A 27407-nucleotide genomic window follows, 5' to 3' on the forward strand; every position below is an offset into this window, starting at 1 on the left:
TTCTTTTTTGTCTGTGTAAAACTGAGAAGCATATACTATGTTTTGTGGAAATTAAATATTTGACTTTGAATTTATTGTATTACCTTTACTAAATTTGGATCGTGTTATTTTCAAAATGGAAATAGCTTGATTCACCTTTTGATTTTAAAATTACAATATGTATTGATTGCAAAACATGTATGTAAATATAGAAAGTTAAAGTTTTATTTGATGAAATATACCATGTTTTCACAGCTTGTTCTGTACACACTGCTAAGCCAAGAGAGGAGAGCTGATCCAGAGGCTGGCCTGCTCCTCTACCTGAAGACCGGCCAGATGTATCCTGTACCTGCCAACCATCTCGATAAAAGAGGTTGAGCTGTTTTCTCTCAATTTTACTTCTCTGCGTTTTGTTGGTTGTCTTTTTCCTTCAATTTTTGGTGACACACATTTATACCTGACAATCACTCACTGTCACTGCTAGGCCTAAAACAGGTTGTAATTGGTAAGTTGTGGTGCTTTTTTAAAAAAAAGAATTTTAGGGAACTCCCTGGTTATCTAGTGATTAGAACTCCCCGCTTGCACTGCTGAGGGCCTGGGTTCAATCCCTCATCGGGGAACTGGGATCCTGCAAGCCGTGCGGTGTGGCCAAAAAAAAAAAAAAAAAGAATTTGAACAATATACTGTATAGTTGAAAACACTATTAACCTTTTTACTATATAAGTTCAATTAGGGCATATTTTAGATTCCACAATAAGTGATATCATACGGTATTGGTCTTTCTTTGTCTGACTCACTTCACTTAGTATGATAACTTCTAGGTCCATCCATGTTGCTGCAAATGGCATTATTTCATTCTTTTTTTACAGCTGAGTAGTATTCGATGGATGTGTGTGTGTGTGTGTGTGTGTGTGTGTGTGTGTGTGTATCACATCTTCTTTAATTTTATTTATTTTTGGCTGTGTTCGGTCTCCGTTGCTGTGTGTGGGCTTTCTCTAGTTGCAGCGAGCGGGGGCTACTGTTTTTGGTGGTGTGCGGGCTTCTCATTGCAGTGGCTTCTCTTGTTGTGGAGCATGGGCTCTAGGCACGCGGGCTTCAGTAGTTGTGGCACACAGGCTCAGTAGTTGTTGCTTGTGGGCTCTAGAGTGCAGGCTCAGTAGTTGTGGTGCACGGGCTTAGTTGCTCCGCGGCATGTGGGATCTTCCTGGACCAGGGTGTCCCGTGTATTGGCAGGCGGATTCTTAACCACTGCGCCACCAGGGAAGCCCCGCATCTTCTTTATGTAGTCATCTGTCAATGGACATTTAGTTTGGGATTAGCAGATGCAAAGTATTATATATAGAATGGATAAACAATAAGGTCCTACTGTATGGCACATGGAACTATATTCAGTATCCTGTGGTAAACCATAATGGAAAAGAATATGAAAAAGAATGTATATATATGTATAACTGAATCATTTTGCTGTACAGTGGAAATTAACACAACATTGTAAATCAACTATACATTAAAAAATAAATTAAAAATATTTTACTATATAAAACTTTATTTTAAACTTGCTGTCTTACATTCAAGACACTCTAGATAGCTGTATTTGTCCTTAGCATTCAGCCAATAAAACACCAGCTTCACAATATTTACTACTTATGAGATTCATGGTTATTCAAAGAACTTATCAAGTGAACAAAAATTGAAGGAAATACACCAAAATGTTATCAGTGGTTATTTTAGTATAGTGGGAAATATGAATGTTGTTCTTTCCTTTTTTATGTTTTTGAATCTGAAAGTTATATATAATGGAAAAGATGTATAATAAACTTTACATAATTCTTAAAAAACAACCATCCTTTTTCCCGCATAGAATTATTAAGGCTAAGAAACCAGATGGCATTCTCTTTGTTTCACCGTATTAACAAATCTGCTACTGGAGAGGAGAAGACAAAGCTTGCTCCTTTGCCACAAATAATTGAGGAACAGCAAACCTGTAAATATTGTTCACAGATGGGCAACTGTGCTCTTTATAGCAGGTAAACACACTGTCTTCCCAAAGTATTAATTCCAGTTAAGTAAGTATTCAACTCAGAATGATTTTACATTGTTGGCTGGTCTGACATTGATGGTTTCATTTTGGTTATTTAAAACAAAGGGAATAGAAAAAAAAAACCAAGCACAGCTAGTTCATATTATATAACAAGCCTCTTTCCTTGGAGAGATAGAATGCTTTTAAAACTTTTTCCAGAAGTGAATATTTTAATCTTGCTGCATATAGTTCCTGGGGAAATGAAATAATTGTAGAACTTATGGAACCTATTTAAGAAAGATGTAGTATAGGCATTGTTAATACAGCTTTTCTTAAATGATATTTCAAGAAATCTTCCCTTTCTTAGTTGATGTTTTAATTTCAAACCTTTTGTAGTTCAAAATAGGGAAATTTTGTTCTTCCAGACACTTTGATATGATTCAGTAGACTTGTCTTATTTATATATGTCTATTTTTCTACAGATGGGAAGTTTATTAGCTGTCTTGTAAGCAATCATATGTATTTACACCTTCATAGCCAGTGAGAGTTTTGGAAGAAACAAGAAGGTAGTTAGATGTAAATTCAGACTAGGAAACAAGATCAAATCAGAACCGAAGTTCTAAATCAGCCTGAAAATTCACATAAAGTAGTTTTAAAAGTACAGTTGACCCTTGAACAACACTGGGGTTGGGGGTGGCAACCCTCCCTGCAGTTGAAAATCTTAGTATAACTTATAGATGGCCCTCCATATACGAGATTCCTCCACGTTCCTGTATTTAGCCAACCTCAGATCATTTAGTACTATAGTATTTACTATTGAAAAAAATCCACGTATAAGTGGACCCATAGAGTTCAGTCCCATGTTATTCAAGGGTCAACTGTATTGTATCTCTTAATGGCAGAGACCGTGAACCATGGGAAATCTGGGCCTATAGTACAAGCACATATTTTTGAACTCTTAAGTTTTACTCTCCATGTTTTTTATGCTATCCTATAATGTATTTGTTTCTATATAAAAATTCATAATTAATATTGAGCAAAATTGATACTCCACATGGTTCTCCATGTTTTTATGTTGACTTTCTTAATGGCACAGAGCTGGATGTACAAATACTGTGATTTTGAGAAATGCAGTCCTACAAAAAGCCGAAACTTGCTACATATAGGAATGAAGACTGGGCTATAACGAAACTTCAGCACTTGTTAGGGGAACAGTCATTCAAGGCAAAATAATGCAGTATTGAGTTTCTAGGGCATTTTGTTTTGTAAAAAGCCATTTGGCTTATGAAATGTTGAAATGACTTTAAAAGAAAATTAGGGGCTGTGGTTATAAGTTATGATGATTATCATATATGTGTATTTATTTTAGAAATACCTCATTTTATAACCAGCCAGTGAAATGTTTCATATGCATCTCTGACTTGGAGCTTTATCTTTAGAGCGGTTGAACAACAGATGGATGACAGTTCAGTCCCGACCAGCATGCAGCCCAAAATAAAAGAAGAAACCCAGCATCTAAAACTTACACACTTAGAGTATTTCAGCCTTTGGTGTCTTATGTTAACCCTGGAGTCACAGTCAAAGCATAATAAAAAAAATTACCAAACTATATGGTTAACGCCTGCTTCAGATATGTAAGTGGTCCATTTAATACAGTAAAACTTCAGTAATTTGGATTAGCCAGTGGTATGAAATTTGTAATTCATGACAAATACAGGTTATGTAGCATGGTAAAGCCATGCAGTTTCGTATATTCATGCCAACTCCAGATGGCTGTCAGTGAATTGTTTCTAAGTAGAGCACCATTGTTATTTTCAGTAGATTAAATATACTTCGGGACTTCTCTGGCGGTCCAGTAGTTAAGACTCTGCGCTTCCACTCCTTAGGGTGTGGGGCGGGCGGACGACTAAGATCCCGCATGCCATGTGGCACCGCCAAAATAGATAAATACACAAATACGTAAATAAATAAACCTCAAGAAATCTTACTTAAAAAATTACTAGTGAAATTAAATCCTTTTTCATCAGTGAAAAGACTATAAACTTGAGTATATCATAAGGTGAATTTTAGCGTATTGGTACAGTGGAAATTAATGAAGTTTTACTTAATATTTTAAATACTAGCATTTTGAAAGTCTTTATTTTTGTAAGTTTTGATAGAGATTCACATTTTTTTTTTTTTGCGGTACGCGGGCCCCTCACTGCTGTGGCCCCTCCCGCCGCGGAGCACAGGCGCCGGACGCGCAGGCCCAGCGGCCATGGCTCACGGGCCCAGCCGCTCCGCGGCATGTGGGATCCTCCCGGACCGGGGCACGAACCCGCGTCCCCTGCATCGGCAGGCGGACTCCCAACCACTGCGCCACCAGGGAAGCCCCACATTTTCTAAAGTGGGTCAATATTGTATTTTGTGAGATCCGTTCTTTTACAAGTTACTTGTAAAGTTATAACTTTCTATATCTTTGCATAGTATATTTCTTTATGTAATATTTAGTTGCTTTTGATCCATTTCTTTCTTTCCAGAATGAATATTGATAATAATGTGACTTTAGACCTTAGATTTTTATTTCCTTAATACTAGACTTTAACACAAGGCACCATTACAGTGGAGAAAGTTTGTCGTTTTCAACAGACTACATAAGTACAGTGAATACGTCCAGTGTACGCGCCAGCAAGCTTCTCTAGTATAATAGTAATGCCTGAGAGATTGTAAATGCTTAATGCTTACTTCTAAGGCAGTGCTTGCCATTGTTTTAGTAACAATAATTATAAATTCTCTTATAAACACTAAAGAAATACGTTACTACTTTCTTCACTTCAGGTTCAGAGTCAGGTTACTACGATTTGTCTTCTGTAGTGTTATATGTGTATCAGCACAGGAGGTGGGGTGTCAGTCAAGAATCAAAGTGCTGATATGCAAGTTGTTCAGAAATCTCAGAGACTTCCCTGGTGGTCCAGTGGTTAAGAATTCGCCTCCCAATGCAGGGGATTTGGGTTCAATCCCTGGTCTGGGAACTAAGATCCCACATGCCTCAGGACAACTAAGCCTGAGCACTCTAGAGCCTGCGTGCCACAACTAAGACCTGATGAAGCCAAATAAATAAATAAATATTTAACAAAAACAAGTCCCAGACTGTGGGTGCAACAAGGGAGGTGCTCCCTAGCACCTGTCTAGAGATCTGGTGATGAGAGATTTTCTTTTTTTGGCCTTGTTGCATGCATGCGGGATCTTAGTTCCCCGACCAGGGATCAAACCTGTGCCCCCTGCAGTGGAAGCATGAGTCTTAACCACTGGACTGCCAGGGAAGTCCTGAGAGATTATTTTAAAACTAATTTCTCTTTTTCTTTCTCTCTCATAGGGAGGAGAGTGGCAGCTGCATTGGGAACCTGATTAGAACAGAACATGTAAAGACAGTTTGTGATGGACAATATTTACATAATTTCCAACATAAAAATGGTGTCATGCCTGTCACAAATCTAATGGCAGGTGACAGAATTATTTTAAGTGGAGAAGAGAGAACATTGTTTGCTTTGTCTAGGGGGTACATGAAGGAGATTAACATGACAACTGTAACCTGTTTATTAGACAGGTAATGAAATGTTCCCTTTTTGGGTAAAGCTTTATTGATATGTAAACATATACCATATGGTTCATCCATTTAAAGTGTATAATTCAGTGATGTTTAGTATATTCACAGAGCTGTGCAGTCAGCACTAAAATCAATTTTAGACCATATTCATCACCCGCAAAAGACTCCCTGTATCCTGTAGTCACTCCCCCTGCCCTAGGCAACCACCAATTCCCTTTCTCTCTATAGATTTGCCTCTTCTGAACATTTCACATAAATGGGATCATACAATATGTGGTCTTTTGTGACTGGCTTTTTTCACTTAGCGTACTGTTTTTGAGGTTCATCTTCATGTAGTGGCATGTACCAGTACTCCATGCCTTTTAAAAAAATTTTAGATAAAATTCACATAACATAAAATTAACCATTAACCATTTTAAATTTAGAGTTCAGTGGCATTTAGCAATTATCCAACTGCTAAACTTTTGTTTAATACATTACATTCCATAGTGTTAATGTGGACGTAATCTTATCAGATTCTCACAACCATGTGTACAGCAGGCAGGACAGACGCCCTGTGTTGACTGTAAAGCTTATTTCTCCTTCTTAGCACTCTGGGCACTCACCGTTTCATTCTCTCCTTTTTTTAAAGTATCTTATTTTTATAATTTTATTATTGTTATTATTTTTATTATCTTTTGTCTGCATTGGGTCTTTGTTGCTGCGTGTGGGCTTTCTCTAGTTGCGGCGTGTGGGCTTCTCATTGCGGTTGCTTCTCTTGTGGCGAAGCATGGGCTCTAGGTGCGTGGGCTTCAGTAGTTGTGGCATGCGGGCTCTAGAGCGCAGGCTCAGTAATTGTGGCACACGGGCTTAGTTGCTTCGTGGCATGTGGGATCTTCCCAGATCAGGGATTGAACCCGTGTCCCCTGCGTTGGCAGGTGGATTCTTAACCACTGTACCACCAGGGAAGCCCTCCGTTTTTTAAAGAAGTTGCTTTTTTCCATTTATAGTTGTAAATACTTTATATTTATAAAGTATAAGTTAAAACAAAGTGAGTTAATTTAATAATATTAATTAAATAGAAAAGTCGGTATGAAAATTTGTGGTAGAAACTAATATCCATATTTGTTAATATCCATATTCCCAGGCTTCCCTGGTGGCACAGTGGTTGAGAGTCCGCCTGCCAATGCAGGGGACACAGGTTTGTGCCTGGGTCTGGGAAGATCCCACATGCTGTGGAATGGCTGGGCCTGTGAGCCATGGCCATTGAGCCTGCGTGTCTGGAGGCTGTGCTCCGCAACGGGAGAGGCCACAACAGTGAGAGGCCCGCGTACCGCAAAAAAAAAAAAAAAAAAAAAATCCATATTCCCTTCTTCGTGGACCCCCAGCCTTTCTTGCATTTAAGTGCCGGCATGCGTCACATTTCTTAGTGGATGGAGATCAGTAATTGGGATGCAGTGGAAATGTCCAGGCTTGCTCTCTGCTAATCAGTAATCCTAGTTAAGCCATAACCAGTCCTAGCCTAGCTTTCATGATATTGGAGTATCAGCTGTGATATTTCTGTTGTTTCTTAGGAATCCCTGCAGTCAGTCCTTTGAGGTATTTATTTGGCACCTAACATGTATTACGTGCTTTGTAAACCCTTGAGGAACTCATAGTCTTGTGGGTAACAAATAAATAAATATGTTTTTGGTCTAATATGACAAGTGTTTGGATCGATGGGAACACAGAGGAGAGGCATTTAACCCAGTTTTAGGAGGCTCAGGGAAGGCTTTGTGAAAAAGGTCATTCCAGATCTTCACCCTGTGGGTGAATAAATTAGCCTGATGAAGCAGTGTGAGAGGAGTATATCAAACAGAGGGAACAGGGTGTGGAAAGACCTGATGGTGTGAAGTGGAGTGTTCAGGAAAGTACAGGTAATAATTAGTTTCTGGAATGTAAAAGATAAAGAAGGGAAAGATTGGAGAGGTCAGGTCATAGAAGGTCTTATATACCATATTAAGAAGTTTTGACTTTTACTTTTTCAGATGTACTGAAGAGTTTTAAACAGAAGAATGATAATAATCAGATTTGCATTTTTCTGTGGATGCACTGTGGAGAATAGAGTTAATTAATGGAGGCAAAACTGAAAGCCGAGAAGTCAGGCATCTGTTGTAGTGGCCCAGGCTTGAGGTGATTGAGGGCAGGGTAGTTTTGACAGAGAAGGTGGAATGACTTTGAGAAGTATTTAGAAAGTAAAACTGTCTGACATGGGATCCTGATCGAGTGTGCAGGGTTGGAAGAGAGTGAGGGAGAGGGAAGGATCAAGACAGCTGTGTGGATGCAAGAGCCATTAATTGAGGTCAGGACCACAGAAGAAGGATCGTGTTCAGCAGGAATAAAGAGTTGTTCAGTTTTGAAAAATTGAACTTTCATAGCCTGGGTTTTAACTAAGTGGAAATAAATATCTTGCTGCTTGCTGGATATCCAAACCTGAAGCTTGGGTGAGAAACAGGGTGGGAGAGGAATGTGAGGTCAGGCCTGAAGATGTAGAGTTGGGATTTAGACCCACGTGGGGGCATGGGACCAGAGGAAAAATGACAAGAAAGAAGAGTACACAGGACCAGAGAGGGGACCTAGGGAACATCATGGTTTAGGGGCTGATAGAGGAGTGGGAGAAGCTGTCGGGAAAGAGACCTGTACTCCAGGCTGGAGGAGGGAGGAGCCGTATGCTTAGGATCCTTCTGGGGTGGTGAGCCCAGGCTGAATTGCCCAGGTCGAACTTGCCCAGGTCCAAGTGAGTTGTTAGCAAATGTTGTAGGTTTCCGATTATTAACTGCTTTGACTTTGGTGCCTTGTGCCTTCCCCTTCTCCCTTTTCCCACCAATCCAGGGCCTCATCCTGTCTCTGGTTGGCAAGTATGTATTAGGGGCTGGTAGCCATTTTAATAGCAATTCTGGCTCATTTACTCTTTTAGCAGACAGCACCATATTTCTTATACAGACCCACTGACTATGTTAAATGAAAAACATTCATGTACATCTGTTTTCTGTTTTAGGAACTTGTCAGGACTCCCAGAATCAACTTTGTTCAGATTGGACCAGGAAGAAAAACATTGTAATATAGATACCCCATTAGGAAATCTTTCTAAACTGATGGAAAATACTTATGCCAGGTTTGTAACAATAAATGAATCTGAATTTTGCTCCACTTTCCTAAGGAACGTGGAGTAAAAAAAAAGCTTTTTTTTTCTTTTCAGTCAAAAACTTCGAGATTTAATCATTGACTTTCGCGAACCACAGTTTATATCCTACCTCAGTTCTGTTCTTCCACATGATGCAAAGGACACAGTTGCCTGCATTCTAAAAGGTATGTTATAATCAGCGTGTCTGCATCCATTAATTTTTCTTGGTTCTATTTATAATTTAATCTATATTATAGTCTAGCATTTTAATACTTTTTAAAAAAAAATATTTATTTATTTTTGGCTGAGTTGGGTCTATTGTTGCTGCGCACAGGCTTTCTCTAGCTGCGGCTAGCTGGGGGCTACTCTTTGTTGCGGTGCATGGGCTTCTCATTGCTGTGTCTTCTCTTGTTGCGGAGCACGGGCTCTAGGCGCCTGGGCTTCAGTAGTTGTGGCACACGGGCTCAGTAGTTGTGGCTCGTGAGCTCTAGAGCACAGGCTCAGTAGCTGTGGCGCATGGGCTTAGTTGCTCCGCGTCATGTAGGATCTTCCCAGCCCAGGGCTTGAACCCGTGTCCCCTGCATTGGCAGGGGGATTCTTAACCACTGCGCCACCAGGGAAGTCCTTTAATAATTTATAAACTTGTAATTACAACTTTTAGACAGCATCTCTTTGGAATTAGTTTACCTGTGACCTTTACGGTCACCATGATATTTCCTTACTTTGAAAAGATGTATTGAAGAACAGACTAGAATAGAGTCAGCTTTTCTTGTAAAATAGTTAAGGTGCTCAGTGAAATTCAACACTCTTTTTCCTGTTATTTTTAAATTTAAATGTAGGTTTGAATAAGCCTCAAAGGCAAGCCATGAAAAAGGTACTTCTTTCAAAAGACTACACCCTCATCGTGGGTATGCCTGGAACAGGAAAAACAACTACAATATGTACTCTTGTAAGGTTATTATTCTTTTGCTTAGAAACTGAATATTTAAATCAGCTTCTCCTTGGTTCGAAGAATGTGATATTGGATATAAAAAGGGCTGAATTTTAAGTCAAAATGCCTTTATTTCAAACTAAAAGAGACATGAGAAATAGAAAACCTAAATTACCAATAGTTGTGATCACCTTGTAGATATCTTGCATGTAAGATTGTCTAAAATCTCTTTCTGTTGTTGTTATATGTATGTTTTCCTTCCCTTTAAAAAATGATAAGTTGTACAGAGGCGGTTGAAATAGAGTTTTCTTGAATTTTTTTTTCATGTCAGTAAATTACTGAGCAGTCTTAGAATAAATCATAATGATGGCAGCAAATATTTATTGACTGATACTGTGTGCCAGGCACTAGTCAAAGTGTATTTGTATTCAATTTTATTATGACATAATGTATTATTAACATATCATTAATAACATGATAATAATGCCATGTTTTTTTCATAAAACATTTTGGCTATATAGTTTTTTAAAAAGTTACTTGGCTCAGCTCTTAGATATGCTTCCTATTAAGTTTTCTAATTCTATTCAAAAAATATAAATGTTAAAAATTACCGGGAGTTAAAAGTAATGCTGTTTTCCTTTCTTTTATTCATTATTAGGTAAGAATTCTCTATGCCTGTGGTTTTAGTGTTTTGTTGACCAGCTATACACACTCGGCTGTTGACAATATTCTTTTGAAGTTAGCAAAGTTTAAAATTGGATTTTTGCGCTTGGGTCAGACTCAGAAGGTACATCCAGATATCCAGAAATTTACAGAGGAGGATATTTGCAGATCAAAATCCATTAGATCCTTAGCTCTTCTAGAAGAACTCTACAATAGTCAAGTAAGTACAATTATTGTATAATAATACTGACAGTAATTTTTGTAGCCAGAATGAGGGGAGAAATGGTACGTTGGGAAATTTAATTGCATTGACCAAATTTGCACGTGATAAATTTATATAAACCACAGGACCAGTTTATGAGTTTATAGTTTGTTCTTTGCTTCTGAACTGAAATACGGTTTCTGGTTTATTATTCAGGGCTCCCATCTTCTAGTTTAAAATATCCTAGTAAAAGAAAACTCTGTTTCTGTCTACTCACACTTCTGACACTGACTACGTGGAGTTAGTGCAGACTCCACAGGTTAAGGACTCAGTCCCACAAGACTGCCCCCTACTTCAGTTCTCAATTGCGAGTTCAAGCCTCCTGTGCCCAGCTTGGGGGTTCCTGTGTCCTCCTCCTTGGATTCTATAATTTGCTAGAATGGCTCACAGAACTCAAGAAAGTCAGCTCATTAGCATAAACTCAGGTATGATTAAAATGGACTTATGAATAACGAAAGATGTTCCCCTCACCCCAGCAATCAGGGAATTCCAAGGGTTTTAGGAGCTATGGGTCAAGAACCAGAAGGAAGACCAAATGTGTATTTCTTATTATATTATAGTGTCACACCTGGAAAACTAATAATCAAGATGTTTTAGTGAGTTTGAATTAGAAGTAATGGTATATGAATAGTCTTGTGATAGGTATTTTTTAGGCTTTGATATAGAACCTAATTTTTATTTATTGTCTGTATGTATTTTTACTGGAAAGTCTTAACTGATATTTTTGTCTTAAAAATTATCTAAAAAAAAAAAAAAAAAATTATCTAAAAGAGATTTTAATAGACTATTCTTACAACTCTTTTGTCTAATATCTATCCCAATTATTGAAAAATTTTGAAGTGGCTAAGATGTATGTCTGATTTACTTTTTTAAATTAAAAGTTTTTATTTTGAGGTAATTATAGATTCACATATAGTAGTCAGAAATAATACAGGGAGATTATGTATACCCTTTGCCCAGTAGTAACATTTTACAAAACTAAAGTAAAATATCACAAGGATATTGACAGTGATACAGTCTACATACAGAATAGTTCCATTACCACAAGGATCACTCTCGTTGTACTTTTATAACTATGCACACTTCTTTCCTGCCTACTCATTCCTTGACCCCTGATAACCACTTTTCTGTTTTCCATTTCTACAGTTTTGTCGTTTCAAGAATGTTATATAAGTGGAAATATATGTTATCAAACAAAAGTTTGTGTGCCGGACACACAGTGAGGCCAAACAAACTGAAACGTCAGAGTTTGGAGCAGAGAAATGTTTATTGCAGGGCCAAGCAAGGAGACCAGGCAGCTCGTGCTCAAAAACCTCAAATTCTTTTCAGGGAGAAGTTTTTATAGGCAAAATTTGGGGTGAGGGCTGCAGGGTGTGTATCTTTCTTCTGGTTGGTTGGTGGTGAGGTAACAGGGTGGTGCTCCAGGAATCTTGTGCTCAGCCTGAAGTTACTATCCTCCACCTGGGTGCCGGCCTTATTTCCTGCGGAAGACCTCAAGGGAGCAGGGGAGGGACAAATTGGGAGATGGGATTGACATATACATACTACTATATATAAAATAGGTGACTAATAAGGACCTACTGTATAGCACAGGGAACCCAATACTCTGTAATGGCCTATATGGGAAAAGAATCTAAAAAACAGTGGATATATGTATAACTGATTCACTTTGCTGTACAGCAGAAACGAACACAACATTGTAAATCAACTATACTGCACTAAAAATTAAAAAAAAAAAAAAGAACTCAAAGATATTTGTAACCTATATTCCTTGAGGAAGAACCAGGATCCTTCTTTAATCCCTGCACTATAGTTTCTTGATTGTTCCTCCTTTGTTTCTGCATCCCCTATTTCCCTGATTAGTAGCTGTTTGAATATGCCCTTTGGAACTCTGGGAAGATCGAGTAGGCTGAAGCCTTTATCCTTCAAATAAGAAATGGGGGACCCGGAAAGGCTTTTGTTCCTAGGAGGGCCCCACAAGGTCCTGCTTGGTTTCACATACAGTATGTAATCTTTTGGGATTGGTGTTTTTCACTTAGCCTAATGCTCTGTAGATTCAGATTATTACATGTATCAATCAGTAGTTTGCTGCTTTTTATTGGTGAGTATTGTTCCATAGTATGGATGCGCCACAATTTGTTTAACCATTCACCCATTGGAAAACATCTGGATTGTTTGCAGTTTTGGGCTATTACGAATAAAGCTGCTATAGACATTCATGTATAGGGTTTTGTGTGAACGTAAGTCTTCATATCTCTGGGATCAATGCTCAGGGGTCCAGTGTCTGAGTCATTTGGTAGTTGCATGTTTAGTTTTAAAAAAATCTACCAAACTGTTTTCTAAAGAAGCTATAACATTTTACATTCCCACCAGCAAAGTGTGAGTGATCCTTGTCAGCATTTGGTGGTGGTAACTATTTTTCATCTTGGCCATTCTGATAGGTGTATAGTGATATACAAAGTGAGAATGTCTCAACTTCCCCTTCATTCCTGAAGGGTAGTTTTGCTAGTTATAGGATTCTGGGTAAATATGTAATTCTTTTCTTTTATACTGGGAAAATATTCTGCCATTTTCTTCTGGCTTCTATGGTTTCTGATGAGAAATATGCTGACCTTTGAATTGGAATGTTTTTCCTTATAGCAAGGTGGTGTTTACCTGGGCTCCTTTTCAGAATTTTTTCTTTTCTTTAGTATTTAGAATTTTAATTATGATATGTCTTATAGTGGATTTTTTTCTATCATGTTTGGAGTTTTCCCAGCTTATTGAATCTATAGATTTAATGTCTCTTGCCAAACTTGGGACATTTTTAGCCATGATTTCTTCTAGTGCTTTTTCAGCCCCTCCCTCTTTCTTTTCTGCTAGGTCTGTGAAGACATGAATGGTGGATCCTTTATGTCCTGCAGGTCCATGAGGCTCTGTGTAGTTTTTGTTTTTTCAGTCTATTTCTGTCTGTTATTCAGACTGTATAATTTCTATTTTTCTATGTCTTTGTTCACTGATTCTTTTCTCTGTCCCTTGCTGTTGAGCCTATTCCATGATTTAAAAATTCTAATTATTCTAGTTTCAGTTCTAAAATTTCCATTTGGTTCTTCTTTTTACCTTCTGTTTCTTTGCCAAGACTTTTATTTTCTTGAGATTTTATATCTTTTTCTTTTCATTCAAGTGTGTTCATAGTTGTTCATTGAAACATTCTTATCATGGCTGCTTTAAAATCTTTGTCATGTAATTCTAACATCACTGTCATCTATTGATTGTCTTATATTCATTCAGTTTGAGATATTTTTGGTTCTATATATAACGAGTGATTTTTGATGAAATCTGAACATTTTTGTATTGTTATTTAAAACTGCTGTTTTAACTCGCTTCTCTAACACTACCCTGGTAGGGCAAGAGTGTATGCCACCTCATTATTGCCAGCTGGGAGCTGAAGTCCAGGATCCCTACTTGGCTTCTTTTAATGCAGAAGGTGACAGGCTTCTCATTACTGTTGGATAGGGGTGGAAGGAAGTCTAGGCTCCCCACGCAGTCTCCACTACATTGCCGGGTGAGGGTTACTACCAGCCTAGAGGGATGAAAATCCTGGCTTGACGTCTCTGACACCACCCTGGCAATGTATTGGGGTGCCTTATTCCAGCCTCAGGCAGGTAGAAGTCTAGGATCCCCCCTTGACCTTTGCTGGCATTGGTAGCGGGGCAAGCCCATAATTTTTTGTTTTTGTTTTTTTAGAGTTTCTAAAATCTTTATTAGATTGAACATGTGTTTTTTTTTTTTCTTTTCCTTTATGGTTTATTACAGGATGTTGTATATAGTTCCCTGTGCATACAGTAGGACCTTGTTATTTCTCTGTTTTATATATAGTAGTGTGTATCTGTTAATCCTACGCTCCTAATTTATCCCTCCAGCCACCCTTTCCCTTTTGGTAACCGTAAGTTTGTTTTCTATGTCTGTGAGTCTGTTTCTGTTTTGTAAATAATTTCATTTGTATCATTTTTTAGATTCCACGTGTAAATGATATCATATGATATTTGTCTTTCTCTCTTTCTGGCTTACTTCACTTCGTATGAAATCTAGATCCATCCATGTTGCTGCAGATGGCATTATTTCATTTTTTATGGCTGAGTAATATTCCATTGTATACATATACCACATCTTTATCCATTTATCTGTCGTTGGATATTTAGGTTGTTTCCATGTCTTGGTTATTGTAAATAGCGCTGCGATGAACATAAGGGTGCATGTATGTTTTCAAATTAGAGTTTTCTCCAGATATATGCCCAGGAGTGGGATTGCTGGATCATATGGTGACTCCATTTTTAGTTTTTAAAGGAACCTCCATACTATTCTCCACAGTGGCTGCACCAATTTATATTCCTACCAACAGTGTGTGGGGGGGGTTCCTTTTCTCCACACCCTCGCAAGCATTTATTATTTGTAGACTTTTTAAGGATGTCTATTCTGATCTGTGTGGTGTTACTTCGTTGTAGTTTTGATTTGTGTTTCTTTAATAATTAGTGATGTTGAGCATCTTTTCATGTGCCTGTTGGCCATCTGTATGTCTTCTTTAGAGAAATGTCTATTTAGGTCTTCTGCCCACTTTTTTTTTTTTTAATAAAGGAGATATAGTTCTTTTTTAAAAAAAATTAAATTAATTAGCTTATTTATTTATTTTTAGCTGTGTCAAGTCTTAGTTATGACATGCAGGATCTTCATTGCAGTGTGTGGGATCTTTCGTTGTGGCACACAGGCTCTTCGTTGTGGTGTGTGGGCTTCTCTCTAGTTGCTGCGTTCGGTCTTCTTTCTAGTTGTGGCACGTAGGCTCTCAAGTTGAGGCACGTGGGCTCAGTAGTTGTAGCGTGAGGGCTTAGTTGCCCCTCAGCATGTGGGATCTTAGTTCCCTGACCCGGGATCAATGCGGTGTCCCCTGCATTGTATGGATTCTTTACCACTGGACCACCAGGGAAGTCCCTCCTGCCAGTTTTTGATTGGGTTGTTTGTTTTTTTGTTATTGAGTTGTATAAGCTGTTGGTATATTTTGGAAATTAAGCCCTTGTTGTTCGCATCATTTGCAGATATTTTCTCCCCGTCTGTAGGTTGTCTTTTTGTTTTATTTATGGTTTTCTGTGCTGTGAAAAAGCTTATAAATTTGATTAGGTCCCATTTATTTTTGTTTTTTTATTTCTATTGAGGCCATAGTTTTTTATGTGGTGTTTGGCTAGAGTTGAGTGATTATTGTATAAGTTTTCTGTCTGCTAGGCTATCCCTTTCCTGTTCTTTTGGCTTTTGTTGGAACTTCTTTTGGTCTGCATACATTGGCATTCCTGTGTTCCTAGTCTGATCAGCTCCAAATCTGGGATATGTGAGGCAAAAGGAAAACCCAGGGAACTGTGGTGTTCCTCGTGTCCCAAGGTTCCTAGCTGGTCTACCTTTTCTCCGCCATTCAGTCTTTATGTTTATAGTTTTATATTTATATAATGTCCAGGGTTTTTCATTGTACTTTGTGGGAGGAGTAGGGAAAAGTACTCCATCTTCCCAGAAGTAAAGTCCTGGTTGACATTAAAAAAATAAATTCATTAACTTACTGCCTCTTGAATGGTTCCGATTTCCATTTTGAAATATCAAAATTTGAGCATTGTTATAGTGTCTGGAAAATTAACTTGATTTTTAAAAATTTATAGTAAAAAATTAAAATATTTTGTATGCTATATGTGTTTCTGCAGTCATATTGGGGGATTCCTGTTTTGGGGGACAAAGTTCTTTTTTGATCTTTTAATTTCAAAAATGGGAAAAACAAGGTATATTTCTTGGACATATTAAATAACTGATCTATTTTCCCTATTTGTTTTTAGCTTATAGTTGCAACAACATGTATGGGAGTAAACCATCCCATATTTTCTCGTAAAACTTTTGATTTTTGTATAGTGGATGAAGCCTCTCAAATTAGCCAACCAATTTGCCTAGGGCCACTTTTTTTTTCACGGAGATTTGTGTTGGTGGGGGATCATCAGCAGCTTCCTCCCCTGGTACTAAACTGCGAAGCAAGGTAAGCAGACATTGAGGTTTCAATTTTAAACTAGATTCTTTTTAAGGGACAGTTTCAGTACACTGATAAGCCTGAACTGGATTTGTTGACAGAGCTCTTGGCATGAGTGAAAGCTTATTCAAGAGGCTGGAACAGAATAAGAATGCTGTCGTACAGTTAACCGTGCAGTACAGAATGAACAGGTATTTGTAACAGTGTCAGCTACGAGTGATTTTTGTATTTGTGTTCATCACTAAAACTAAAATTATTTTGTAATTCCCTTAGTAAAATTATGTCCTTAAGTAATAAACTGACATACGAAGGAAAGCTGGAGTGTGGATCAGACAAAGTGGCCAATGCAGTGATAAACCTACCTAACTTTAAAGATGTAAAGCTGGAACTGGAGTTTTATGCTGATTATTCTGAAAATCCTTGGCTGGTTGAAGTTTTCGAGCCAAAAAGTCCTGTTTGTTTCCTTAACACAGACAAGGTAAAAAACAAACATTTTCTTTAGTTTTTCTCCTTTTGCTCTGTTATTTGTATTCCTCAGTTTTCAGCAGCGATTGCTTCCTTAGAGCTTATGAGTTAAAACTAGTGTACTTCTTGTACTTTAACACAAAAGAATCTTTTCTTTCTATAGACTCACTGTCTTTGGGAGGTTTATTTTGGTGATTGATAGATGTCAAAATTGACTTTTGAAGTCAGAAAGGTAGAAAGTGAACTCAACTGTATAATTACATTTCCGATAAAAGAAATTGGCATTGATATTGTCAAAGGTCTGGGTTTACAAATGGACAGCAGATAGGATAAATTGATGTCCTTTTTTAAAAAAACAGACTTTATTTTCTAGAGCAGTTTTAGGTCCACAGCAAAACTGAGCTAAAAGTACAGAGATTTCCCATATATCTCCTCCCCCCACCATATGCATCTAAAGATCTCTTTGCAAATCTGTCATTAAACAAAAAATCTGCACAAGGACTTTAAATGACTTGAGTCTTATTTCTGAGAACTAAGAACAAAGTTTTGACCCTATGTTCCTACAGTTTGTTTTATATAGTGCTTCTCATTATTGACTTGGAAGTCTATGTAAGTTCAAATAAAAATATAATGACCAATTATATGTATGCATGTTATTCTAAAATAGGTGTATTTCTTGTTATCAAGATGGGTGGAGCCAGCTGGTTGTTAAAAATAGGGCCTTACCATGTGTGTACCATGGTGGGAATTTTCATTCTCTTGGACATTGCCTTAGTGTTTCAGGATGAAGAATTTAGGGGCAGGCAGGCTCTGGGATATTTAGTCACATAAACTGATCTCACAAATGACTGCTTTTATAAACCACAACTCTAATATATTAGTTATAATTTACCATTTTTTAACCTCACCAGTGATATTTCAGAGTCTTTTTTGCTACTCACATTTCCTCTTTCTTGGCATCAGGATTCCAAATAAGTTGTATTAAAATTAATCAAGGTTACTAAGGAATGATGTAGGAGCAAAACAATCCTTTGAAAGTTCTACTAGGTATGGTAGAAACTGGGGAACCTTATCGCTCCATTATTTGTATGAAAATCAACAAGAAAATGGAAAGGGCACAGATATTAGAGCCAGATCTAAGTTTGAATCCTAGTGCCATGATTTATTGTGAGGCTTGGGCAGGCTACTCATCTCTTCTGACCTTTGATTCCTATAAAATGGGGGATAACACAGTAAAGTTTGTGAAGCCCAGTGTATGGTCGGCTTTCATAGAGATTTTAGTCTGAACTCTATGTAGCATGTTTAAGATGAGTTGCCTCTGGGTGGCTTTCTGAAAGTGACTAATATCATTCATTTTTGTTAATTCTTTTACCTTCAACTTTAAGATGAAGATATTTTTCATCTGTTTCCACATGTGGTAGTACCATCTCTATGGCCACCTGTGTACTGACAGTACTCTTAACTTCAGAGATTGTTTTGCAAGCAGGATGCGTATTTTTTCTATTTAGGTTCCAGCACCAGAACAAGTTGAAAAGGGCGGTGTCAGTAATATAACAGAAGCCAAACTCGTTGTTTTCCTGACCTCAATTTTTATTAAGGTAACATAGAATTTAATTTTGAGGGCTAATTAATATTAAGGTGCAGAGTAATAGAATATTAGAATGCAAGGAACTTTAGATCTAAAGTTAACTTTTGTTTATTAAGATAAAGAGGAATGAAGCCTGATTGTTTTTATTTTGAGAACATTTATCTAAGACATGTAATTTTTTATACAGTAATGGCATTTTGAGTTTCCATTTAGGATAACTTTGTAACATCAGATAATTCTGATGGTTTCAATTTAGTGCTGAAGTCAGTATGATTGGCAATTGGAAACCTCTGGTGTAAGGGATAGCAGAAAGTAAAATGTATTTCTTTGTACTTTTTTTGGTATGGCAACACTGTTTTGGTGGCATACAAACCATTATACTGCCATGAACTTCTAAATAACAAGGGAACAATGTTTGAGGAAATTATTTCATTTCAGGAAATGTGGATATAGCCTTAGAGTGAACTCAATAATTGTATTTACTCCTTGTGATAGGAACATGTATTATAAACATCAATTGGGCACATTATGTAAACATTTAATAAATTTAGTAAAGCTTAAATAACAAAAGTCAGGATTTTTTCACTTTAAATTGTGTTCTTTTCTGTTTAGGCTGGTTGTAATCCCTCTGATATTGGTATCATTGCACCATACCGGCAACAGTTAAAAGTCATCAATGATTTATTGGCACATTCTTCTCTTGGGATGGTCGAAGTTAATACAGTAGACAAATACCAAGGAAGAGACAAAAGTATCATTCTAGTATCTTTTGTTAGAAGTAATGAAGATGGAACTGTGAGTTAATTGTATTTTCTGCTTTGTTGTCTGATTTTTATTTTATTTTTGTTTGGGACATTATTTACCTCTCTTTTTTTACTTTCCTCTCTCTTTTTTAATTGTGGTAAAAAACACATAACATAAAAATCACCTTCTTAACTATCTTTTAATGTACAATTCACAAGTATTAAGTATATTTACAGTGTGTGCAACACATCTCCAGAACGTTTTCATTTTGCAAAACAAATTCTATACCCATGAGCAATTCCCTAATTCCCACTCTCTCCTTTCCCTGGCAATCACTTTCTGTCTCTGTGAATTTGACAGAATTTTATGAATTCTGTGAATTTTCCATATAAGTGGAATCATACGGTATTTGTCCTTTTGTAAGTGGCTTATTTCACTTATCATAATGTCCTCAGGGTTCATCCGTGTTGTAGCATGTGTCAGAATTTCCTTCCTTTTAAAGGCTGAATATTATTCCACTGCATGTATATACCACATTTTGTTTATCCATTTATCCATCAGTGGACATTTGGGTTGCTTCTACCTCTTGATTATCGTGTTTGGAGCATTTTAAACATATAGGCTTCCCTAGATATACTTTCAAATTTATAGATAATTCCAGGCTTTGTTTTGTTTTTTTGCATTTTTATCTCTCCTTGACTCATTTTTCTTGACTATGTGATAGCTTCATATGGTTTTTAAGATACATGTAGTAGAGGGACTTGCCTCGTCATCCAGTGGTTAAGACTCCACACTTCCAATTCGGGGGCTGTGGGTTTGATCCCTGGTCAGCGAACTAAGATCCCACGTGCCACACTGTGCAGCCAAAAATAAATAAATGAAATAAAATACACATAGTAGAAAGTCTCCCTTCTTCCCGGTTCCTCTACTTAGTTCTTACCCTCACAGATAATCACATGTTTGGTTTTTTGTTTTTGTTTTGTTTTTGTTTTTTTGGTAACCTTCTACGTTTCTTTAAGCATATGCTTAAAGATATGAATCAGTATTCATATTTCCCTCCTTTTTTGCACAAAAGGTAATATATACACTATTCTGGACTTTGCTTTTTCCACTTAACAGCTTGGAGATCTTTCCATGTCATTACACAGAGATTTCATTCTGTTCTTACAGATGCATAGTTTTCTACTGTATATATGGGTCACGGTATCTTTAACCACTCCTCTGAGTCTTCTACTATGACGAGTTTCTATTACTGTCAAAAAACAATGCTACACTGGGGCTTCCCTGGTGGCATGGTGGTTAAGAATCCGCCTGCCAACAGGGGACCACGGGTTTGAGCCCTGGTCTGGGAAGATCCCACATGCCATGGAGCAACTAAGCCCATGTGCCACAACTACTGAGCCTGCGCTCTAGAGCCCGTGAGCCACAACTACTGAAGCCCGTGTGCCACAACTACTGAAGCCTGCGCACCTAGAGCCTGTGCTCCACAACAAGAGAAGCCACCACAATGGGAAGCCCTCACACCGCAATAAAGAGTAGCCCTGCTCGCCACAACTAGAGAAAGCCTGTGCACAGCAAAGGAAGACTCAACGCAGCCAATAAATAAATAAAATCTATTAAAAAAAATTTTTTTAAAAAAGAAACAGAGAGCTTGTTTCATAGATATTTAAAAAAAACAGTGCTACACTGAGTGGAGATAACTTCAATTCTTTTTTTTTTTTTAAATATTTACTTATTTGGCGGAGCTGGGTCTTAGTTGCAGCACTTGGGATCTTCATTGCTGGGTGCAGAATCTTTAGTTGCGGCATGTGGGCTCCTAGTTGTGGTATGCGGGATCTAGTTTCCCCGACCAGGGATTGAACCCGGGCCCCCTGCATTGGGAGCACGGAGTCTTAACCACTGGTCCACCAGGGAAGTCCTAACTTCAATTCTGTATTATATATATTTAATATTTAAAAATTTTTAGTATATTTTTATTATATGTATTTAATAATTTTAAATTATGGCTAGGATATCATACCCACGATAAAATACTTGAAGTTGGCACTGTGGGCAAGTTTTTCCAACTGTCTGGATTTTAAATGTGTTGATGAATCTTTTTTGCAGTATATGTTTTTGAAAACTGCTCAAAAAACTCAAATAAATAAGAAAACTCAAAGAAAGAAAATTACAATTTCTTTCAGCTTGGTGAACTATTGAAAGATTGGCGGCGTCTTAATGTTGCTATAACCAGAGCCAAACATAAGCTGATTCTCCTGGGATGTGTGTCCTCACTAAACCGCTATCCTCCTTTGGGGAAGCTACTTTATCATCTAAACTCAGAAAAATTAATATCCTTTTTGTTTTATATATGGTCACATTTGATTGTGCTATTGTGAGTACTTCATTTATGTATTTGTATAAACTAAAACTCGGTGTCTCATGTTTTCCATGGGCATATTTCAAAAGATCTGATTCTGCAAAGGAAAGAGAGAAAACAAATCAGAAGAAGTAATTTTAAGCAAAAAGTGAAATAATGAACGTGGTGGTGAAGGATAGTTTGTGAAATGAGAAGGGGGAAAAAAAGGGACTTGATTATTCGCCTTAGGAACAGGGTGCATGTTTCCTAGAATACATCTAGGAAAACTGGTTATCCCTTCTGGATCCTCTCCCCTCAATTTATAACCTTTTTTAAAAAAAATCTAGGACAAAGTATTATATTTAAAAATGGAGATTATTACTTGTCATACTGTATTAATAGATTATTTTAAAAATAGGTCATCTCTTTAAAAAATTATATGTAGGTCTCAGGCTAATAAGATATGTAAACCATATTGCTTAAGTATACTATTATCCATAGAATGCCATAAAAATCTTTACAATTTTTTTAGCAGCCCTGTAAACCAAATTACAGAATGTTAGAATGTTAGATAATAATGTCATATATGTTTTTATGTAATTCCATATTGTGTTAAATATATCTTCCTTAATTTATTTTACATCATTGATCTTCCATCAGGAGAACATGAAAGTCTTTGTCATATATTGGGTGATTTTCAAAGAAGATAAAGCACTGTTTTCCTTGCTTTTTCCAAACCATCATGATCTTCTCTAACTGTTGCCTATTTATAATTCGGATATGCTGTAAAATCAGTGCCTGGTTACACTGTGAAGAAAACTTTTATCCCAAGGGTAAGAAATGATGTAAATATACTCTTTCAGAGTTCCAGTTTTTTTGTTTTATTTATTTTTTGGTATAACCTTGTTAAACATAAAGTTCTATTACCATACAAAATTTAACATAGTAATTTTTTAGTACAGGTGAACCAAAACTGAAAAGTCTAAATTTATAGGTATTATAAATGTGGTTTTGTATGATCTAGAGTTTGATAAATTTCTATCACCTTTTAAAGCTGGGATGAATTTTTCAATCTGAGGCTTAAACCTTTAAGTCTAAATTTTCAAGATTAATTTGATCTTTTAGATTTTTAATCGTATTTTGTTTATTTGAAAGATTAGGTAAGAAAATTGATTGCTTTTGTCATTTAAGGACAATCTTGTGATGATGAGAACATAAGTAAGACGTTTTTCTGTATTTTGAGGTCCCTGATTCAAAGGCCATTCTGCTGGGTTTTTTCCTGACTTTTGCTTTCTCCTATCAGAGATGTTTTCACTTTAAACCTAGTCTTTTAAATTATCACTGATAAATGTATTATTTCCAGTTAATTTCTGATTCTCCTTACTCTCCCACTTGTTATTTTCACTTTTCAGTATTCTAGTGAAAGAAAATAATTCCTACTGTTCTTTTGAGAAGAAATTTTGTTTGCTGAATTGATGACAAATTAAAAAGGTGTATTCCTATTTTCACTTATTCATGTTCATATGCCCCTTAGTTTTAGGGCATTTCTTAATTTTCTCTTTTGGTATAAAAATGTTTTGTAAAACAGTTACCTCAGAGTGCTTGATTACTTACATTGTGACCAATTTTAACCTTAGTGTATCCATCTTTGGCAGGGAGACCTCTCACTTCTCTCAAATGTTTTCTTTTTAATGAATGTTAAGTATGTTAAAAATTGCTGCCTCTACCTCACATGTTTTAAAAAAATTATTACTTGAAGATTTTATTAAATAAATTGTTCTCTTACTGTTAGATCTTACAGTGTCAATTATTAATACTAAATAATAATTAAGTTCAGGGTTGTCCACAATTTTTTCCAGTGTTGAGAACTGAAATATTGATAATGCTCTAAAGCTGAAACCAAGGAGTGTTGACATTATAAAGAGATTTATGAAGGACACACAGGATGGAGTTAATCATGGAGATACTATGGATTAGACAGGAACAACTAGGAAGTTTACAGAGATAAGGCTTAAATATTGGTTAGATATTCCTGGGAGTGAGATGAATAATGTAAATTCTTTTGGTTCCATCAGTGGTTGCTTTACAGATTTGTATGGCCTGCAAAGCCCTGTGGAAGAAGAGCCCTGGGAGGGGTTCCATGTTTCTTGTCATTTGGGATTCTGTCTTTTTTTTTTTTTTTTTTTTTGGCAGTATGCGGGCCTCTCACTGTTGTGGCCTCTCCCATTGCAGAGCACAGGCTCCGGACGCGCAGGCCCAGCGGCCATGGCTCACGGGCCCAGCTGCTCCACAGCATGTGGGATCTTCCCGGACCCGTGTCCCCTGCATCGGCAGGCAGACTCTCAACCACTGCGCCACCAGGGAAGCCCTGGGACTCTGTCTTGATTACAAGAGTCTAGCCACTTAGTTGAAAGAGTTAGGATTCGTCTTTTATATATAAGATGCTGTGAGTTGGAGGCTTGGGGTGAGCTGTAAGTTAAACCCAGACTGGGCCATCAAATTGCTAATAGTGCAGTTTAAGTATGACATCCACGCCAAGGACTAAGACAGCAGTGGCTACCAGTCTCTAATGTTATTGGGCAGTCACTTTGTGCAGGTCCAGATCAAAAGCATCATTAGCCTAGACAAGGTCTTCCTTATAGTGTAAAGCCAGGATGTAATGACAGTGTAGCCATTCCAGTGGCCCCATTCCTGAAAATCAGTTCAGAGTTCCTGCCTCCTTACCTCTCTTGCTGCCTCCTCTGATTCCTTTCTTTTCTTCCTCATCTCTCACTCTCTAGAGACGGGTCTTTCCCAGAGCTCTGTGTTTGGTCTGGTCCTGTTCTCCCTCCTTGGACAGTCACTGCCTCCAACCATGACCTATGTAGCTGTTTACCAAATCTGTATACCCCGCCATGTCTTCTGAATTCTAGTTATATCTGTGTTCCAGCTCCTGCCTTCAGAGTCTTCTGTGAGCACTTCCGAGTCAGCACATACAAAATGTAAATTTCCATCTTCATCTAATGCCTTCCTCTGTAATCTCTATTTCTGTCAAGGACACCATCTACCTCACATTTTCTGAGTTCAAAAGTCTTAGCATAATTTTCTTTCTTTAAATTTTTTTTTCTAATTATAGAGTAGTACATGATTTTAGTGAGAATTTCAAACACTACAAATTTTAGAAAATTAAATTTCTTTGTAATCTTATCATTTAGTTATAACTACTGGTAGTTTGGTGTATGATAATCTGGACTGGTGCTTAAGAATAAAAATTGCCAGAACCACAACAAGAAACACATTTTGCATCATGACTCAGCATGAACATATGTACGTGCGTGCACCTTAAACAGTACTTTAACAAAATATTTACCCTTTTTATATGTGATATACCCTAATATTTTCCACTATTCCATTAAAAGCAAAGCTGGTTGTGGGGCTTCCCTGGTGGCGCAGTGGTTAAGAATTTGCCTGCCAGTGCAGGGGACACGGGTTTGAGCCCAGGTCCGGGAAGATCCCACATGCCACGGAGCAACAAAGTCCGTGCACCACAACTACTGAGCCTGTGCTCTAGAGCCCGCAAGCCACAACTGCTGAGCCCGTGCACCACAACTACTGAGTCTGTGCTCTGTAGAGCCCGTGTGCCACAACTACTGAATCCCGCGCACCTAGAGCCCGTGCTCCGCAGCAAGAGAAGCCACCGCAATGAAGAAGCTCGCGCGCCACAACAAAGAGTAGCCCCCGCTCGCCACAACTGGAGAAAGCCCGTGCGCAGCAATGAAGATCCAAAGCAGTCAAAAATAATTAATTTAAAAAAACAAAGCTGGTTGCAACCTACTAACATTCTTTCATATCCCACTAATAGGTTGGAACGTGTGGTTTGTAATGGAGGTCATTCTCCATTATTTCTTTGCATATTTGTTCTAATGTACTTTTTTTTTTCTGGCTGCACTGCATAGCTTGTGGGATCCTAATTCCCTGACCAGGGATCCAGCCTGGGCCCATGGCAGTGAAAGTGCAGAGTCCTAAGCACTGGACTGCCAGAGAATTCCCTAATATACTATTTTGCTCTTCCCTATACATGTCTTTTTTCTTGTTTGTTGTATCCTCTATCTATATTTGTCTATTTCTCCAATACCATTTATGCAACTTCACCCAGACTGAAAGACTAGTATGTTACCTTCTCCAGAAAGCCTTTTCTGATTTTTTTTCCTTCCAGAAAGAATTACTTCCATCTTTATATGTAGCTTTATACCACTTACTGCTTTTTTAGCAGCGGCAATAATATGTAGTATGCTTTATAATTTTAATAGATATTCTCTCAATTGAATTAAACCCTACAGAGTACCTAGCATAGATATTTCATGTTAGCATATGGCTCTGGGCAAGTCATTGCTAGAACCCAGATGTTCTGATTAGTAATTCAGCAATTTTCCCAGGTACTGTGTGTTTCCCATTCAGTGTTGTGTACATTTTCCAGGTGCTATACAAATGTTTAGAAGCATTACAATTGTTGGGAATTCCCTGGCAGTCCAGTGGTTAGGACTCCGTGCTTTCACTGCCAAGGGCTGGGGTTCAATCCCTAGTCAGGGAACAAAGATCCCACAAGCCGCACAGTGCAGCCAAAAAGAAAAAAAAGCATTACAATTGTTAGTGTAAGCAAATCACATCTCAGGCCAGCTGGAAACCTTGTGGCATGATTTGACCAGCTGGTCTATGTAGATTCAGTGGACAGCTTTGCTCATTAAAAAGACTGCTTGTAGCTAAGAGGATAGGCCCATCCAACTTCACTCAAGTCACCACTGACCCTTGGCTGATTGGGACTCATGATCCTGGAAAGTATGAACCAATATGGACCCGGGGGGTGAAGTCTGCCTTTACTGACTCTCGGCTCTTGTATAGATACTGCTTTGGCTTATTATGAAAGATTTTTACATAAAAATTATTTTTAAGGCTTTAACTAGCTTTCTTTTTATGATGAGCTTTAGAACATTATTATTAAACCTTTAAAAACACACACAAAAGTAGTATAATGAACTCCTATATACCCATCACCCATATTCAACAGTTAGATTTTGCAGGAATTGTTTTCAACCTTTTTTTCCTTGCTGACATGTTTTAAAGCAAATTTTAGACATCATTCAATTTCATCCCTGTATTTCAGTATGTGATGAGTTTTTAGAAAACAGTATTTTGTTACATGATTATATCTGTACGTTTAAAAACCTAGATTCTTAGTTTTAGTACATCAAGAGCTCAGAACAGATTAATATTCTAGTTTAAGCCTATTAAGTGTAATAGGTTTTAAACATACACCCTAATTCCAATTCTGTTCAATACAAGGTGGCTAGAGTATCCAGCAAATATGTATTTTGGAGTTTAAGAACATCTTCCTCAAAGGAAGAAATATTTTTTGCTTTAAATAAAGCTGGTCTGTTACTGAACTAAATTTCTTTCCTACATGTTACCTATAAAGTCACTGGAGGGAAAGCAATCCAGAAAATAAAGCTCTTTTCCTTTGTTCTCATGGTTTTATAAAATAAATAAATATATACTTAACATTATTTGCTTTTCTAAATGCACTTGGAACACAAATCCCTCCCTTTTTGCTCATCATTTGGAGAAGAGAAAAATGAACAAGTCAGTCATTTCAGTGTTTAACAGCAAGATGGTGGAAGGGGT

The 27407-nt window shown here is 37.4% G+C and overlaps 1 protein-coding gene across 1 annotated transcript in view; it reads left to right on the top strand.

The window, feature by feature from the left end:
• DNA2 (DNA replication helicase/nuclease 2) overlaps positions 1 to 22459 on the top strand; it is a 47060-nt gene extending 24601 nt beyond the window's left edge. Inside the window, exons 7-21 of the mRNA XM_065894300.1 lie at positions 235 to 352; positions 1841 to 2006; positions 3439 to 3633; positions 5355 to 5585; positions 8602 to 8718; positions 8803 to 8912; positions 9567 to 9676; positions 10317 to 10541; positions 16430 to 16623; positions 16716 to 16805; positions 16888 to 17092; positions 18588 to 18677; positions 19280 to 19462; positions 21595 to 21741; positions 22391 to 22459. Of these exons, the coding sequence (XP_065750372.1) occupies positions 235 to 352; positions 1841 to 2006; positions 3439 to 3633; positions 5355 to 5585; positions 8602 to 8718; positions 8803 to 8912; positions 9567 to 9676; positions 10317 to 10541; positions 16430 to 16623; positions 16716 to 16805; positions 16888 to 17092; positions 18588 to 18677; positions 19280 to 19462; positions 21595 to 21741; positions 22391 to 22459 (2250 nt within the window). The remainder of the gene's footprint in view (positions 1 to 234; positions 353 to 1840; positions 2007 to 3438; positions 3634 to 5354; positions 5586 to 8601; positions 8719 to 8802; positions 8913 to 9566; positions 9677 to 10316; positions 10542 to 16429; positions 16624 to 16715; positions 16806 to 16887; positions 17093 to 18587; positions 18678 to 19279; positions 19463 to 21594; positions 21742 to 22390) is intronic.
• The last annotated feature ends 4948 nt before the right edge of the window (positions 22460 to 27407 follow it).

This window comes from Phocoena phocoena, chromosome 16 (genome assembly GCF_963924675.1).
Source record: "Phocoena phocoena chromosome 16, mPhoPho1.1, whole genome shotgun sequence".
NCBI classification, from domain to species: domain Eukaryota; kingdom Metazoa; phylum Chordata; class Mammalia; order Artiodactyla; family Phocoenidae; genus Phocoena; species Phocoena phocoena.